The sequence below is a fragment of the Cavia porcellus genome, unplaced genomic scaffold (genome assembly GCF_034190915.1).
Source record: "Cavia porcellus strain 051 isolate PalLab524CR breed Dunkin Hartley unplaced genomic scaffold, mCavPor4.1 scaffold_11, whole genome shotgun sequence".
NCBI lineage: Eukaryota > Metazoa > Chordata > Mammalia > Rodentia > Caviidae > Cavia > Cavia porcellus.
The window spans coordinates 55,649,590-55,668,335 of NW_026947494.1; the positions used below are offsets into that span (position 1 = coordinate 55,649,590).

Consider the following 18,746-nt stretch of genomic DNA (forward strand, 5'->3'; position numbering starts at 1 on the left):
AAAATATATCATTTGCACTGTTCATTTTTATTCTACAATTTCTCCTGTAGGTAAGCTGGGAAAGTTAGATAGTATCAATGTCCAGTTTTTCAGAATCTGGAGTTTGTAAATCTTTTCTTAAAAGTAACACTCCAAGGGCCTGGGATTTAGCTTGGTGGCACAAGCACCTACCTAGCAAGCTCAAGGTCATGAGTTAGAGCCCTGGTACCAAAATAAATAAATAAAAAGTAACACTCCAGTACTGTTTTGCCTCAATATTTCTTTAGTATTTATAAAACCATGAACATATGAAATAAGAATCTAAGAAATAATTTCAGAGACATACAAATATGTAGCTAAAAACTTACTTTTTAGCATACATGTTTGACTTTGAAACATTTGAATGCTATTGAAAATATTGAACTTTTAACTAAAACCATTTTTAAAAAGCAGTATGAAAATAAACAGTAAATGAATTAGGTTTTCTTATTTATTTACATAAACTGAAGGATGCATTCCAATGTGGTAGGCAATTAGACCCTTTGTTTCTGTTAAGTAGACCACCAAGATAGTACTTAAGCTACTGTCAAGCATGTGGCATCCAGCCCAGAACTGACTACTTTATACAATGTAATTAATAATAAATAACAATCAACATTTAATGAGCACTTGATTTTTTCTTAATCAACATGCTGAAAGCTTTACATGTATTATTGTGTATAATATTCATAAAAACCTTTACTCTAAGTACTTTTCCCATCCTACAGGGAAAAAGCCCAAAGTTAAAAAGTTACCCAGCTAGTAAGTGCCAATGGTGGTGGTATTCCAAGTTTTCTTATCTACACACTCATCCTGACCACCCTGACTGCCTCTGATAGACTGCAGGTTCTGAGTTCAGCTCTCTCAGTGGACGTGAAGGAATGAAACAAGGACTTCTTGGGTCAGATTGAGAATCATTTCTAAGTCACTGCCAAGGACCTCTTATGCCTTTCAGTGCTTGGAAGCCTTGCATCTCTTGGATATCTGACCGTAACCAGAATTAACACACTAAATCCTTTGCAAGCAATAGTAATTGTGTCAGCCGTGAAATGCTGCAGAGGTTCCTTCTCCAAAGTTCCTGTGTCTCAGTATTCCTAAGAAATGGAGTTCCAGGGAAAGGTCTGCAGTGAACAAGCTCAGAATTGGAGTTGCTAGTTCTTGTCATCCTGGATGTAAGCTTTTCCCTTGGGCACATTGGATTACAGAGTAAATTTCTTTTCCTTTCATTTTCTTTTGTAATGGAGGAAATATTTTTTCCTTATTTTAGCTCAGTACTTTTGTCTAATTGCAATATTTTTCTTAAGTTTTGTTTTTAAAATTTTTAAATTTAGAAATGGCTCAGTTGGGGAACTATGACAGTGGGACAGCAGAAACACCAGAAACAGATGAGTCAGTGAGTGTAAGTATCTTCTTTTGTTAAAAACCCAATGCTAAATAAACAAATAAATAAATAAAGATAGGGGGAAAAAATCCCCAGTGTTGGTTCTTCTGCTTATTAGCTTTACGAGTTTTTGCCACATTAATTACTTTATCTAGAAATATTTATTGTGCTTCTGTGTTCAAAAAACTTCCAGACTCCAGGCATACAATTTTAGTGCTTCCCTCAAAGAGAAACAGAAATTTACAAAAAAGAATTCATGACAAAGCATAGTAACAAAGAAAATGAAAGATATCTGAAGAAAACAAGACCATGTGCTGCTAACACATATCATAAAGAGATTTGTGTTAGTCCGGTAGTCCCCAAAGATTTTGCAAGGATGTGGCACTTGAGCATACATGTGAGAAATCACTGGGATGAAAAGGGGGAAATATTCCAGATGCAAGGTGCTTCTAACTGCTAAGAGGAAGGGAGACCATTGAGACTGGTGAGCTTGAGTCGAAACTGAATTCTTAGGTCTCTGCTGCTCACATGTGCCAGGTTTTGTTTTTCTTTTTTCTTTCTTTCTTTTTTTTTTAAAGTACATGTGTAGATGGGATTCAAGGAAGTAAACAAGCGGATGACCCAGGCAGAGTCATGGCTTAAAGAAAAGCAGATGAGTGCAGGGAACAGACAGGAGTCCCTGGGGAAGGCAGCTGTAGTAGCACCCTGCCTGGGGCTGTACACCTAAATAGTAAGCCCCAGAAGAGAAGCCAAGAAGGGGTATGGTGAGGGTGACAAAGCAGGCACAGGCTGTTTAGCCTATTGGCTGGGAGTCTAGACTGTGGATTCAGATTGCCTAGATTTGAAAACTGGCTGTACGTCTGTCTTACTAGATCCAGGGGGCAGGGGAGATACTCTACACTTTAGTTTTCCCCCCTCTATAAAATACTGTCATAATTTTGACTGTTGAGACCGAAGTTCCTGTGAAACATCCAAGAGTCGTCATCATACTGGCAATTGTATATTTGTTGTCTTCTGACACCTGGGGAGTTCTGGTGAAGATCAGCCTGATAGAGAAATCATCAGTGAATATAAAGGAAACCATTAGATAGAGAAGAGTTCATGGGCCTTGCAGTCCAAGCCACGGAACAACAGTCCTACTGAGAGTGGCTGCATGTGTAAGTGGTCCCAGTACTGAACTGTTACCTGTGATGAAGCCAGATGATGACCGAATCTAGGTCTTATGGTTAGAGGACAAGGGGAAGAGAGGAGAGACGGGACTGCTAGAGTTCAGAAAGTCAGGTAGCCCTGAGGCCAGAGTTGGTTCTGTTACCTTTGCAGACATTGCAGTCCCTCAAGATAGCAAGGGAGCTCAAGCAAAGAGGTGGTAGGAAGATGGGTGTCAGGTCTTCACAGGACAAGTGGGTTGACAGCCTCCAAGACTAAGTGGAGTCCTGTGATTCTTCCAAAGCCTGGGGCTAGGAACACTGGACTCTGCCGAGGGCAACAGAGAGGCTGTTGACCCCTGTCACTGTTAATGTAAATGAGGCATGAGGTGAATTTTATTAAGAGCACTGTGTTTATTCTTGTTCTTTGAGCTGAACGTTTTAGATACTGTCATTTAAAATATTGATATTTTAAGCATATTGATTTTTTAATGACTTCTGGTATGGAAGTAAAGAAAGGCAGGCATTCCACATCCAAGTGTTCCCTTTTGGCCCACTCCTTCTTCCTAACAAACCTGACCGCAGGCATGAAATAGACATACGCTAATCAGAGGTAGGGAGACCACATCCTCCACCAGCCCCAGGAGCAGCCATGCATTGTCTTCTGCTGATTAAACCAGGGGAGAGTTTGGCATTTTGGACTTAAATCACAGATTGTTATGAGACTAGGATGAGAGGGAACCAGAGTGATTTACAGAGGAAAAATAAAATGAGGAAATGTCAAAGATCCGAGTGCATTTAACCCTTGGTTAGATGCAGAAGCTCAGCACTGCTGTGGCCATTGATCTTTGAGACTGTCCCAGTTTCCTTGCGCTAGAGTACTCCACAAGTATGGTCTATTTGGCCATTAATATAATTTTCTCAAATTCTGAACTTTTGAACTTTTATGTTTTGTTCCCAAGAGCTCTAATGCTTCCCTGAAACTTCGAAGGAAACCTCGAGAAAGTGATTTTGAAACGATTAAATTGATTAGCAATGGAGCCTACGGGTGAGTAATTCAGGAAAAGCTCTCTTCTATTTTAACATGTTGAGTAATAGATTTATTCTTTCTGTTTATTTTATGCCAAGTAGACATCATGTAAGAACTTTGTAGATCACTGCTCTTTCTTTGATGGGTGTAATATGCTGCCAAAATATTTCTTCTTGAATAAAATGGTAGAAAACCCAGCAAGGAACCTAGGGGTTGTTTTAGAAGATTGGAGAGAAAGATTGTATAAAGTAAAAAGAATTATGTATTCCTATTTTTATTCCTTTGTTCTATCCTATTGGGTTCACAAGTACCTGACTCCTGAGGTGTGTTTGTATGTGTAATTTTATACCGCATGTACACACACAAATGCACACATACTATTAACCTGTACTTCCTATCTGACCATTAAGCAACTTTGTAAGAAAATAAGACATAAGACTATTTAAAAATTCAGAGCTACATTTTTATTTTTTGTTAGTCTTTATGTTAAAATAAGATTTTAATAATTGAACCCTATCCTGAAATGTAGTGCCTTTTATCCATTTTGTTTTTCTGTAAGCTAGAAATTTATTTTCTTTTTTTTAGAAATTTATTTTCTAGATTTGCATACATGCACTACAGAATTTTCTTTCAAATACCACCTTAATTTAGGCTCAGAGAAAGTACTAAATTGTCATTTTCTTTTTCCTTAATTATTTTACCTTTTAATATATAATATACAAAATATTTGTTTCAAGAAAAATTGACATTTTACATATTTATGTAAAATTTATGTTACATATTTTATTGACATAATTTTACATATTTATGAGGTACATTGTTATACTTCAGTACATTCATAATAAATAAAATCAGAGAAATGAAATTTCTATCTCCTTAAACATTATTAGTGTTGGGAATCTTTGAATTCCTGTCATCTTGTTCCATTTTGATAGATACACAATACCCTTTCTCAGTGATCAGGGTCAGTATCAACGAGATCCTAAGTTATTCATAAATAGTTCAGAAGGGTAATTAATGCAAAAAAATATGACTTGATCAAATTTAGGCAGCCCAAGTATTTCAGTTTAATTAAGTATTAATCCCAATTCCATCTGTAAATGGAGAGTAATAAATAACTCCAGAGACATTTATGGCCATTTATCACACATAGGAACAGAGGAGATAAAAGTAATTTTTGTTATGCCACAAGGGATATTTCTGTTTTTTCAGCCCTAGTGTTTTCCATACCATTAACATAGTGAAGAATTTAAGTATTTGTGAGTCCTTCTTGGGCTTCACTGTTTTGTTTTCAGAATTATGTCAAAAGGCATATTTCTTACTGTAGCCTATAAATGCTTTCTGATACTACAGTTTTATATTTTAGTTCCTTCAAGGACCTCACTGAAACCTTTGTATCTAGTAATATTGTTCAAGCATGCTATTGTCTATGGTTTCTGTTTGCTTATTACTATTTGTTTTTTTTTAGTTCCTTGTATAGTTGGAGATGACCTAAGACTAATTAGGGAAAAAAATCTGTGCATTTATTTAATAAGTACATGGATTTAACACTGGTAAATTCTGTCTGCAGTGGGATTCTGGGAAAAAAAACTATCTAGGAAGTATCACTTTTGTAAATCTTGGGCATATATCTTAGCAGTATTTGGAGTTCTAATTGGTTGAGTAAACTCATTTGTAGTGCAATTAAACCACTGTATAGTAGACGAGGTATATCACACTTTGGGGAATGGTTGGGAATATACAAGAAGTTAAACAAGCTGTGAATCTGTAAACACCCAGGATGCAGGCCAAGTCATTAATGGGCTCACAAACTGCCTGTTGGGAGGCTCTGCTGATCAGCCAAAAATTTTTTTTTCCATTTGTTCTTCTCAGATTTAATCTCTCATTACATTTCTGATAGATTTTCTCTATGTTGTAATTATTTTTAATTTGCAATTTGAATGGAGCTTCCTCTGTCACATCACCTAGGTTGATATGAACTGGCTGAACAAATGGATACCAGGAAAGGCAGATGAACAACGGGGCTCCTAGCGGCTGTCTTGGGTATCTGCGTAACACGGTTTCACCCTTCAGGTGGTGGCTGAAAGAGGCACCAAGTCCACAGCTGTTCTAGAATTATTGTTTCCAGAACTGACCCTCTCTTTAGGAAGGGCTTCCTGTCTTGCTCAAATACAAGGAATCATTTTTCTCGTCGGACTTGTTGATCGTTCATGCATAATGCCACTATGATAAACATGAGATTTCCTTCTCTGTGCCCATGTTTCAGATCCCTGGCTGGAAGTTAAGCATCACTTCATGCCAAGCAAGCCTTTCAGAAGGCATTTGTATACCAGGCACTCTGCTGGTTTATCTGTGTGGTCTTCTCACAAAAGCCCTGAATGGTAGTGGAATCTTCTACTCTGCGTGCAGGGAAGGAGATGTTCAGAGCCAGTGTCACAAAACCTCTGATTCCCTACTCTCTGTATTGTCCTTTGGTTAAAACTTAGCCATCTTAGCTGAGGCGTAACAATCCTACTCCTTCTATTGGGCATATCCCGAGTTTTAAAATTACAACTTCAAATATTTTCAAAAGAGAAAGAATAAAACTCTCAAAAGTAAAAACACTAAACGCAAAGATACAACATTTCTCTCCTACTTTGATTTTCTTTTGTACCTCCATCCACATGATTCTCTTACTGGTGAAGGGCCAGGGAGTTGTCAGAGAGGCCAGTATTGAAGTTGAGGAATGCCCCTCTTCACATGCACCCCACTGCCTTTCTCCTCTGCTTCCCTCTCACACATACTCCTCCCTGGCCCCCAGGTGCTCTTTGCTGCTCCAGATTCATGCATTGAGTTCTCAGTGCTGGCATAATTTTATACGCACTAAACATTACTGCTCCCAGGAGATGTGATTCATTGACTCCTAGGTGCGGTCAGTTTGTGATTTATTTCTCCCAGCTCCCCACACCTCAGCTTGCATGAGTGGCTCTCAGAGAATAAGGGCCCCTAGTGGCATTCTGTCATGTTGCTTTGCACCTTTGGGTTTCCTGTTTTCCAAGGAGATTAATGAAAGAAGAGTCAGAAGCAACTCTTTCCAAGCAATGCTTGGGGACCAGAAAGCAAAGAAATATGAGGCCATATTATTATGAGTCCATATGAGAAATATGAGTGCAGTGGTAGGACACCAACAAGTTTATAACCTGTCAACTACTGCCCATTTGTCTCTTTTTGTCTCTCGTTCTCTTTCCTTGTTTCTCAAAATCTCATTCTTAAGGAGATCTAGAACACTGACTTATGGAAAAGGAGGAAAGGTCTATTTGAAATACAATAATTATTACTAAGTAAACAAATTCTAGAATGAAGAATAGTACTCCTAAAGCAGTATAGAAATATGAGAAACCACTGACATACACCAAAAAAAAAATAAAAAATAAAAAAAATCAAGCTATAGAAAATTTGCTTTGGGGAGGCCAGTTGCCTTTTGCAACTTGATCAAGATAATGTGCACATGTCCTGAGGCAGGAATTTCTCAAGCCGCATATAGAGTTAACTTAAATTTGTTCAGGTCAGTTTCCCTAAAATTAACTGATTATTTTAAGCACATAATAGCAAGAGAGAGCAGGAAATCAGATCAGATTCTGTAAGTAGAAAAGTGAGACTGCAGATGGAAGCCATGTTTCATACATACCACAGAGAGACCTAATCAACATGGTGGCTAAATTGAGCCTCTTACATCTTTCTCTTTTACTTCTTCATAAAATCCTGTACAGTTTTGTTCTTCCTTCAGCTCCTATTGTTCTTGCCAAATACTGTAGAGCAATTTATATGAGAAATGGGGAGGCTTGATTAAAAATCAAAATGGCAGCTTCATGATAGTCTAAGCATGAAACTCAAGATGTATCTAAAGGTCTTCAGTACTACACTTAAAATTAGATATTGATAGAAGAGTTAGAAAGCAAGCTGCAGTGTGGTTAACTCTTAGGAACAGGCAAGTGATTGTAGAAAGATGTTGCCATTTTCTTTTTAACATCTTGAATTCTTAATTAAAAATAGATTACCCTTTCAGATGTCCTTTCTAATGAGAATTGTGTGTTGATCAATGTGTGCCTTGTATTTAAGAGATGCAAAGTTACTTTCTGTGTCCCTTTGTGATCTGTGTTGACATCCTGCTGCCTTATGTGATCAGAAGTAATTTATCTGTGGACTTCTGATTTTATCCAATCAGTATTTAGAAAAAGGGAAAAGTAGTAAGAGTCTTTAATCTGATACAGAAAGAACTACTAGTTGGTTAGTTAACTTAAAAGATAGTTAAATGCATTTAATAACACATACTTAACATTTTAATTTAACCTAAATAGAAACATGTAAATTTATGAGCTTGGGGATATAAGAACATTCATGACAGCCAGTGTAAGCATTATTTCCAGTTTCAGCTTCTTTAAAGATGAAGTAGGAAAGGACCTTAACCATTTTGAATGTAGTAATTTAGAATAGGAATTTTATTTAGTAATTTTCATCTATCAAAACTTTCTAACACATTCCTTTAGGGGATTTTTTTAATAGCCAGTGGAGCTTATCATTTCACACTCATATTTCATTAATTTCAATATTTATTTAAATTGGTTAGTTATCTTTTATCAAATTCAATCAGCAGAAGAGGTGTGAGAACAAATCCAGCCTATGGGAGTCCCAGCATCCAGGTGCCTGCAAAGAGCTACTGGCCCCTGCTGAAATGCTGGGTGCCAACTTGCTGGCTCCCATGTTATTGGGTTTTGCAGTGGAAATGACATCAGTAGAGCATCCAGTGAGTTGGTCTTGTGGACTGTGATTAAGGGAGCTCTTTACTATTTACCGAATGAAGAACTAGAAAGCCAAAGAAATGGGATGATGGGGGAAACAGAGCCAAAATTTTAAAAAAAAAGTTTCAACAGAGATAAAAATAAGTGTGTCTTTTTGTGAGCAAAAGCAAAAGATGAATGCAATAAAAGATTTTATATATATATATATATATATATATATATATATATATATATATATATAAAATACCTAGTGGAGTAATTAAAGAAAAATAATGCTAACACTGATTAAACCAGGATTGGCCATACTTGGGATGCATGGCAATGGGTCACCCTGACACGGTGGTGTCTCATCCTCACTATGACTGCCGAGGGACAATGAAATAACTGGCAGAAACTCATCTCGGATCACATACGCCCTTGCTTTACAAGGCAGGTCCCTAGATAGTTTTTACTGTGACTGATGGCTTTTTATGGAAATTGTTACTTAATCATTTATTGTCTTTGGCTGACGTATGGTGACTCGAGGTAAACTATTTATTGGATCATTTCCTTCCTAGAGAGTTCAGATCCTCCCTCCCATGATAAATAAAGACAAGTGAGGAGCAACTTGTAAAAAAGAAGTCCCTCCCAACACAGTTTCTTGTTACTCATTATTTCCCTTTGTTGTCTAAGACTACTCTGAATTCTTTCTCATCCTATACCTCAGGGAGGCCAGTGTCTTGCTCTAGAGAGGATCTGGGAAAGGCTGTGGCACAGAAGTGGTCCAGCCCGTTCTGGTCATTTTACACAATCCAGTTGCCTGACACTGTGGCCATGGGTGGAAGGAGCTGTAGTACAGCTCTGTGGCAGGTCCTCTTTTTGTAGCAAATAGGCATTTCCCTTTGTAACAGGCATGGGAGTAACACATGCTGAAATATGCTACTCTTTGTTACAGAAATCATCTCTTTTCATTTATCTGGATATTTCATGGGAAGTAAATTACTTTCAACTGGAAACCCGATACTTTAAAAAGCTCTGGTCCTTTTTGCAGATTCCAAGGGTATCATTTAGAAAATTATTGCTTTAGTCAGTCAAGGAAAAGTGCCTAACATATGTCTAATGCTAGCAAGGACCTTGACTGTGATCTGTATGTAATTTGGTTAATTCTTCCCAGTTCTGATTTATATATTGGACTTGGTTTTTGTTGGTGGAAAAACTGAAAGCATCAGCTAGATCTTGGAAAATAGGTTACTCTGGGGAATACCCATCTCTTTTCTTCAGCAATGAAGATGAGTTTGATGCTGTGGATAAGACTTTTCTAAAAAAATAAACAAATCAGTGTAGCCAACACTTTGGCCTTAGAAGCAGTTGTTTCTAGTTGCCTGCATAGCTTGTGTGAGCTGAATTCCTGCTGCCTCACAAACTTTAGAAAAGCAGATGAGCACATGATTTGGTGTATCCCCCAAACATCCTCCTGTGAACCCCAATACTTGTGCTATTTTCAGGGCAGTCTATTTTGTTCGGCATAAGGAATCGAGGCAGAGATTTGCCATGAAGAAAATTAATAAACAGAACCTCATCCTTCGAAACCAGATCCAGCAGGCTTTTGTGGAGCGGGATATCCTGACTTTTGCAGAAAACCCCTTTGTCGTCAGCATGTATTGCTCCTTTGAAACAAGGCGCCATTTGTGCATGGTCATGGAATACGTGGAGGGTGAGTAGCTGCTGACTGAGAACAGAACACCTGTACGCAGCCACTCCCTGCTCATTTGTGTTCTTGGAGCTGTGTTTATGCCACACAAATGGCTGTATCCACATAAGACCTGGAGCCAGGCAATAAGATGGCTGTAATCCCAGTTATTATCTTCTGATAATTGCTCATAAAGTGCCTACTCTACTATAACAAAGGGAAATCAGTGCTATTTGGAAAAAATGTTGTTTTTCTTTTTTAAGTAGCTTTTAATCCTAACTACCTCCTTTCAGTTGGTCATGAAAGCTGGAATATAGGTGATGCAGTATTTCCTTCTTATTTTATCATATATCATAAAGGCATTCATTGCTCTGGGTCTTCTTGAATTAAAAATGTATTCTTTTTAGTCTAGACTATGAATTTAAAAATGTGTTAGGGACAGGAAAGACATTAAAAAGAAAAACTATAGCCAAGACTGCTTGATTTTGAGGGAGTTTTATTTTTCCTTGTAAAAAATGGTTTTTGTGATCTTTTTTAAATGTACCAAGTAATCTTGTTTCTCTTTTCCTTTAAATTTTTGAGACTTTTGAGTGGCCATGACTTGTTGACATGAAGTTAATAAAATGAATACATCAGCAGAGGCCAAAACAATTTTTGGAGCATCTAGTTTAAGCTCTTGTCATTGTTTGAACAGAATCCCAAAACAATAAACTCATACACACAGTAGATTTAGTTAAACCTGTATTCTGAAGATAACATTTAGCATGCATTGGTACATGTTGGGTGGTATCCTAGCTTGTTAATATAGATTATCTCACAATTCTGTAAAGGATGAATCTATTGCTACCCTGATAATACAGGTGAAGCAACCAAGACAAGCCAGATCACTATTTTACCTAAAGTGCTAAGCCTAAAGAAAGACAGGATTTAATTCCAGGTAGCCTAACTGAACAATCCATCTGTTATACTGATACAATTTTAGTCGTTAATTTTTTAGCTCAATTCCTTTATAAATTTTTAACACTGTATATACTAAAATTAGTAGTTCTTCAAAATAGAGTTCTGCTGTTATGAATACTGCATTTTGAGTCAGTTGTTTCCACTCCATGTCTTAATTAGAAACATCATTACCTTAACCCTCATTGATGTGATAGCTACTAAATCTGTTTCTTCTGTTTCACAGGAGGAGACTGTGCTACCTTAATGAAGAACATGGGTCCTCTCCCTGTTGATATGGCCCGAATGTATTTTGCTGAGACGGTCTTGGCCTTGGAATATCTGCATAATTATGGAATTGTACATAGGGATTTGAAACCAGACAAGTATGTACAGTGATGAAACATATGTCTCCTTCTACATCGATAACTAAGCTTTCTTATGTCTCTAGAAAATGTATTCTTTCAATGCTACTTGCATGTTTTAAAATTCTTCCACCACTGTATGTGTATGTATGCTAGATAGATAACTGTACTACTAATCTCTGTTAGTTTGTGCTGTCATTGTTTGATCACTTTTGTGCCTGGATTTTGTAACCTGAACAACTACTTCTAATAATATGCAATGTATTAACTAGTGTCAATCCCTCCCATTTTTTTGAAATTCTGTATCATTTCTATCCTTTTATTCTGTTTCACTTTTTAAAAGAAAAAAATTCTCCTGTCATGTCTAACGTAAGTTATTTTAACAGTATATGGTGGCAATTTTAATGTAATTCTGTAAAGGTTATAATGCTTATAATAACAATTTATGAGAATAAGCTGACTCTAAAGCCAGAATTAAGTTAATTTTAACTGCTTTAGGTTATAAACTTTTGAATAGCAGCATAGAATCCCACAGGTTATTTTCTGCATAGTTTCTGCCTTTGATGTTATACTCAGATAATCCTGCCCTCTTCCAAAATAATACACTTGACATTATATTCTATTTTACTTGCACTGTTTATTAATTTTTAATTTATGTGAAGTTCATTTTAGTGTCTGATCTGAGATACAGATGGAATCTTTTTTCCCCAAATGACTACCCATTCATCTTGACACCATTTATTAAATATTTCATGTCTTCTCCACTAATGGGAGCTGTCTTTAAAAACATTACATGTTAATATGTAAAGAGTTTAAGTATGTTGAAATTTTTATGATAAAGTTCACTCATGCTCATTCCTGAAAATTTGGAAAGCACAAGAGAAGCAAGATGAAAAAATTTCATCAATAATATTACCAAAGACAGCTATTAGACATTTAGCATATTTCCTTCCTGTTGCTTTTAAAGTCCCTTTATTCAGTTTTTTAGTTTTTTCATATGATACTGTATATACTGTTTAAATTGTTTTTGCTTAAAATGAAACATTCTGAATATTCACATGCAAATTATTTGCATGTATAAGCAATATAGATTATGGGTTTGAGTAGAAATGTATATTAGAGCTGGAAGTTGAAATCTGAAACAATACATTTTTCTGTGCAACGTTTTTTATCTGTGTCTCATTTAAATCACAGATGGTTGCTTATCTTAATCCTTAACTCCCTTTATATGACATGGGAATATCAGGGTGTCCCTTTCTCTTCTATCTTCTTATTTTTAAATGGAAAGGAGTTAGAGTTCTCTCCTTGAATTTCTCTTGGAGTGTCAGAGTGCTGTAAGAAATGATACCTGAGTGGTTGTCCTGACAGAGTTAGCTGCCCCTTGTAGCTGGCCCTCTATTGTGAATTATACTCGGCCACCAGAGTGACATCTCTGTATGACTTCATCACTTTCCAGGCTGGGTTTTGTAAAACAAAAAAGTAGACACATTTAATAGGTTTACAAATTGATGAGGGGATGGGGAAATCTTAAGAGAAAAACAAGAAACATCATTGCACTCTATGTCCTTTTGCTCCATAGCTTGTTGGTCACCTCCATGGGGCACATAAAACTGACAGATTTTGGATTATCTAAGGTGGGACTAATGAGCATGACCACCAATCTTTATGAGGGGCATATTGAGAAGGATGCTCGAGAGTTCCTAGATAAGCAGGTAAGCTGGGCTGCTGTACCGCTCTATGGAGAAATACAAACTACAGTATTGGCGATGGAACTCAAAATCCACTTGCGTCAGCCGTCTTCACATTAGTGCTGGTGGTTTAGATGTCTGTATAAGCCTTACATTTAATAAAGTGCAAATTGCTCCCATTTGTCTCCGTGGGCCTCTTTGAACTGTCCGCTCCCTCCACATTCCTCCCCTAGCTAATGGTCTATTAGCAAGACGAACGATCTAATTGCACACAAGTGAGAGTGTGAGAGAGACAAATGGAAAACTGTTTTTGTAAGGAATTCAGGAGTCTCAGTAGAGTACTCGTGAAACTCATGATGCATTGTACAATCACGGATGCTAAAATCCGAGCCATGGCCCATTTCCCTTTAAGCATGCCTCATTACCATGTGCCCGCAATCTGTTCATTGTAAAGTTACTTAAGGTAAACACATCTCAACTGTCATCCTTTTATGAAATAACCAGGGTGTGAATCCATTTGGTCATATTAATAATAAAACTGTCTCTGATAGTGATAGATTAAAAGTATGTTTTTATTTTAAATATGAGGATTATACATGTTTTAGTATTTAAAATAAGCAGAACTACCAAACGGGGTTAGATTTTCAACTTGAAACTAAACATTACCATAATTTAACACTCAAGCAGAATTTGACTTCCCTTGTTTAGTATAAAGTGCTAATTTGCCTTGGACTTATAGAAATATTATAATAGCTGTCCTTAAAGTCTTTGTATGAGTCTGTGTAGTTGAGCAGGTACAGGTGAGGCCAAGATAATTGTTTAGTCGTCTTGCTCATTGTAATTCACGTCTAATATTTCAGTTATTCTAATATCGCAATCATCTTTCAGGTCTGTGGCACACCTGAATACATTGCCCCAGAAGTGATTCTGAGACAGGGCTATGGGAAGCCCGTGGACTGGTGGGCCATGGGGATTATCCTCTATGAATTTCTGGTTGGATGTGTGCCATTCTTTGGGGACACTCCAGAAGAGCTATTTGGACAAGTCATCAGTGGTAAATATCATCAGGAGTTATTGTGAAGCTACTCCTGGGAAACGGCTATTTAATGTCAATCTGTTGAGTGTCACAGTTTTCACTACTAAAATGTTAACCTTTATCAAACCACTGAGCCAATATTTTAAAAGAACTCACTATCATGGCACATAACTGACTTTCACAATCTCAAGAGAGCAATGTATGTTGAAAATTGATCTGAGAAAGTTTTGTTAACATGGAATTTGGAAATGTGCTGGCAATGTTACCCAACTTTTATTGTTTTGTTTTTTTTCGAAAGAAATTGGTGTGAGATTTTCAAGTGATTTAATTGTCGTCCAGTCTTTCTTTTCCATAATAGTAAACTTGCACCAGGGAAGAAAAGGTTAATGTAACATTTACAAAAATGGGAAAAAATGGCTAATGACACAATGAAGAAATTAACAAAAATGTAATAAACTCTAAAACAAATGTCTACCAAATAATAAATAATGAGAATGGGAAGGCAGCAAAATTGAATCCACAGATTGTTAATGATTTCATTGGTAGTTGTTATGGTGTAATGTTATTTCTGTAACAGCTGTTCATCTTTCATTTAAAATTCAATAACCTTTAGATCTTACCCTGCAAGCTGACCCTGACTGTTGTTATGTGGCTTGTGGCAAAGCTAAATGATAATTAAGTAGGCTCTACCATTACCCTACCTGCTGATTTTGTAAATTTCCATAAAGCATAGATCAAAGAGGCCTCTCTTCCTAAAAGTTTGTCAGGCACCAATGATAGCTCCATCAACTACTTCTGGTCTATGTTAGCACAGGCCAGCAATGGAAATATGGAAAAATTCATTTTGCGTATGAGGAGCCACTTAATCACAGCATTATTTTCTAACATTGACTTTGCATGCCAGGCATATTTGTAAACTTGAACAAAGTAGATTTGTGAATTGCCTGCAGTGTATAACCCCTTTATACAATATCTGAGCTCTTTATGGATTTATAACTAGACTACTTTCTGACATACCAAGGCCTAAATGGCAAGGGGAATCAACTGTTTAATTAACACAAGCAGCAAATGCTGGCTTTGTTCTCAATGCCTTACGGCTCAGTTGCATATTCATGTTTTATTTTCCAAATCAGATTTAAACGGCAGCTGAGGAAGCTAGAGGCAGCCACATACAGAAATAACTCATGTTTTTATTGCATTTCCATACACGCAAGCACACACACCTATCTTCAGGCAAACTCCTTTAGAGTGAGAACATATTCTGATATTTATGACAGATTTTAAGTACTCCCATTATTATAATCACTTGGGGTATTTCTCTTCTTATTCTTTAGTCTTAGCATTTTGGGTTATCCTTTGTTTCTCAGAATTTCTTTTAAAATAACTTCTTACTTCTTGGAGCTGAAGATTTCCATGGTCATGACCAAATTCTCAGTTAAGGATAGTAAGAAAAAATCTTACCATGACACGATCATCGTGAGTGGGCCTGAAAAGCAGGTTATTTGGAGTTCCTGACATATTACGTCCTCTTAATAACCAGAAGGGACGACTTGTTGGGAGCCGATTCTTGCAAAGAAATATGAATCCAAAATGCAGATGAGTGATACTGCTTTTTGAAATGTTATGCCCCAACCTGCAGGAACCTGTGCTATTCATTTCTTATAAAATAGGACTGCTGAAACTTGACTGGGCATAGGACTCAGCTGGAGATCTGAAAATACAGATTGTGGTTCAATAGATTTTAGGAGCCTTAAATTCTGCATTTGTATCTATTGCTTAGGTGATGTCGATGTTCTGGACCTGGATGAACTCTTTCAGAAAGTTGTAAACAATTTTTGTTCTTTCTAGATGAAATCAACTGGCCTGAAAAGGATGAGGCCCCACCACCGGATGCCCAGGATCTGATTACCTTGCTCCTCAGGCAGAATCCCCTGGAGAGGCTGGGAACAGGTTAGAGCACATGTGTTTTGATTTTGCCAGGATGCAAGAAATAGTGTGTTTTTATGGAACAATCTGAGGCTTTTGTGTTTTCCTTTTGTATAGGCAACATCTGTTAGTTGATTTAGGACATGGCTACAGCATATTATAGCAATATTATTTGGGATTTTCCCTTTTCAGAGCAGTGTAAACACTTCCAAGGGTTATTGTCTTTATTTTTGTGTTTTGCAGAGCACAAATTCTTAATTTGTTTCAATCAGTAAACCCCAAAGGCGGCACATGCAACTTTTCTGTCCTGAAAAACATGCATGTTAAATAATTTGAAACAGAATTAGATATGTGGAGCTTGTTTTGATTTTGTTTTTAGTATGTTTCCATGAGGATTTGACCCAGCAGGCTACTATCCTTAGGCTTTGAAATGGATTATCAGTACTTGAATTAATTACTGGAAATGAGTGCCTGGAGTTGAACCATGCTGTCCTGTTGTGGCTATCAGCACCAAGACACAAAAGAGAATTAAAAACCATTGCTTTTCAAGAAAAAGGAGATAGTAGATTTGTTTCTTGCTGATTATTTTTCCTGACTATTCTGCTAGCAGTTTTAGGTTTCCTTTTCTTCCCTGTAGTCTAAGTAGACAGACTTGAGAGATTCCAGTACACAGGCCCAGTCTGCCTGAATATATACATTTGTTCTCATGAGTCTAAAATATTAAAATGAAGGCACATAATCTAGTTAATATCTGTAATTCTCATCAGTGAAAATTGTTGGCTTGGTGAGTTGTTTTATTCTACTCTATTTTAATAGAACTATATAAAAAAAAGCTGATGAAATAATTCCCTTTTCTTTCAGGAAAAAAATCATTTGCAATAGTTTCAAGTATTTATATTACAACCCACCTTATCCCACGGATTCCTGTTAGAGGGACTTATTCTTGCTTGCTTACAGCATGCTGTATTACTGGAGTTTTTGATAATGCAGTGGTGCCGTATCTATGACACATGAGCCACAACGAGCTGTTTGTTGTAATTGAAAGTTCTAAAACATTCATCATCACTGTTGTGTTAAAGCAGAGTCAGTAAATTGTAGCAGCCGGTAGGTCAAAGCTAGCCCTTTGCCTGTTTTTGTAAGTAAAAGTTTATTAAAACACAATAATATCCTTTCATTTAACATGTTATCCATAGCTGCTTTCATAGCAGCAGTGTTGGGTAGTCATGATAAATTTTATGATCTATAAAGACTAAAATATTTGCTGCTTGGTCCTTCACACATAAATTTTGTAGACTCTGGACTAAAGAACCCAAGAAGGTTTAAAATAAAAAAAAAAACATTTATGAGCTGAGCCTTTTATTAGATTCTGTGCATTTTTCAGTGCTGTGACTTCAGAAACCAATGTAAATCAAAGCCAAATTCATAAACTCTGGAGTCAGATTCCCAAGTGCAAATCTGGACACTGTGGACAGGACAGGTCACTCTCCTACCCATTCCTCATTTCTTCATCTGTGTAGTAACAACACCTCCGATCATTGTGAGGATACAAAGAGGTCATCCAGGTACAGCTCCTAGAACCAGGTGTGCTACCGCTGGTACCACTATGAATTTTCTGCATGTCAAATCCCATGCTTTCCTTTTGGACATATGGGATATAACATGGTGATGGTATCTCTATCTTCAAGCCAGCCAAACTCCTTCAGCCAAGTATTTTGTTTCCTCCCACTCCCCACCCCATTAGCTTTTCCACTTGTCTGAGGTGATGAGCAAACTTGTTATTTTCCATTTTCTGTGGCCTGCAGTCAGATTTGCTTTGTGGTTCAAGAGAGATGAGCAGCTGTCAGAGAATTTGTGGCAGAGTTTTGCAGTGATTTTTATTCACTTGAGCCACATATGGAGAAGGATTGACATTTTAAGATTTCCCTGTGATCAGACAAATACCTATTTGATGTCCTGTTCAGTGGACCCAGAGATCTGATTATAAATAAACTGGAATGGGCACATCTTTTCTAAGGGAGAACCAAAAGTCCTGAGCCCTTCAGTGTCTAAGTGTCAGTTCAGAGTGATTTTTTTCCCTTGAAATTCTGCCCCTTTCCCTCCTCCAAGAATGCTTGGATCGTTGAGTGGGTTTCACTTAACAGGTGATGGCCATGATGATGGTCAGAACGTGTCGTATGCTGTAAGTTATTTCTCAGCACATTTTCCCATTGACTGCTACATTCAGTCTTTTTAGAATTTGACAGTTTAAGGAACATGCTAGCAGAAGTCCAAAAAGAGACATTTAAAAGACCCTTCCCGAGCTCTCAGTGTTGTGAAGAAGTGATTGCCAAACAGGTCCTAGGAAGGCCTTGAGAGGGAGAATGAAGATCCTGCAGCCCTGCCATGCTGCTTCCCATGACAGCATTTTGTGTTTAATGCATATTTAACAGGCAAAATAATGCACCATGAAAATGTGCAAATGCACATTTGCCCAAGAGACAAGAGAGGCTGAGAAAAAGGGTGTGAAGAACATAATGGATGTTTAAGAAATTTCCATGAAAGCAGAGAAAACTCAAGGGAGAATATTCATGCCAAAACATAACTTGCAGTTTGGGACCTTTACTCTACTTGAACAATACTGTCAAGCTTGTAGACAGTTGAGCAGCGGTGTGGAATGCTGGGTTTCGGAGGTGCACAGATGTGGATCCTACCTGTGTGCCAGGTACAAGGTCTCTAGCCTTGGTCTCAGTTTCCTAGTCTGTGAAAATGGGCATGGATTATTGGGAGGAGTAAAT

The 18,746-nt window shown here is 37.2% G+C and overlaps 1 protein-coding gene across 14 annotated transcripts in view; it reads left to right on the forward strand.

Annotated features, from left to right (window-relative positions):
• Positions 1-18,746, forward strand: part of Mast4 (microtubule associated serine/threonine kinase family member 4) — a 541,638-nt gene that overhangs the window by 493,639 nt on the left and 29,253 nt on the right. For all 14 annotated transcript variants that reach the window (XM_063258271.1, XM_063258276.1, XM_063258273.1 and 11 more), the window contains 7 exons: positions 1,350-1,417; positions 3,507-3,592; positions 9,837-10,045; positions 11,205-11,343; positions 12,902-13,034; positions 13,899-14,064; positions 15,895-15,996. In XM_063258271.1, coding sequence (XP_063114341.1) covers positions 1,350-1,417; positions 3,507-3,592; positions 9,837-10,045; positions 11,205-11,343; positions 12,902-13,034; positions 13,899-14,064; positions 15,895-15,996 — 903 coding nt within the window. The remainder of the gene's footprint in view (positions 1-1,349; positions 1,418-3,506; positions 3,593-9,836; positions 10,046-11,204; positions 11,344-12,901; positions 13,035-13,898; positions 14,065-15,894; positions 15,997-18,746) is intronic.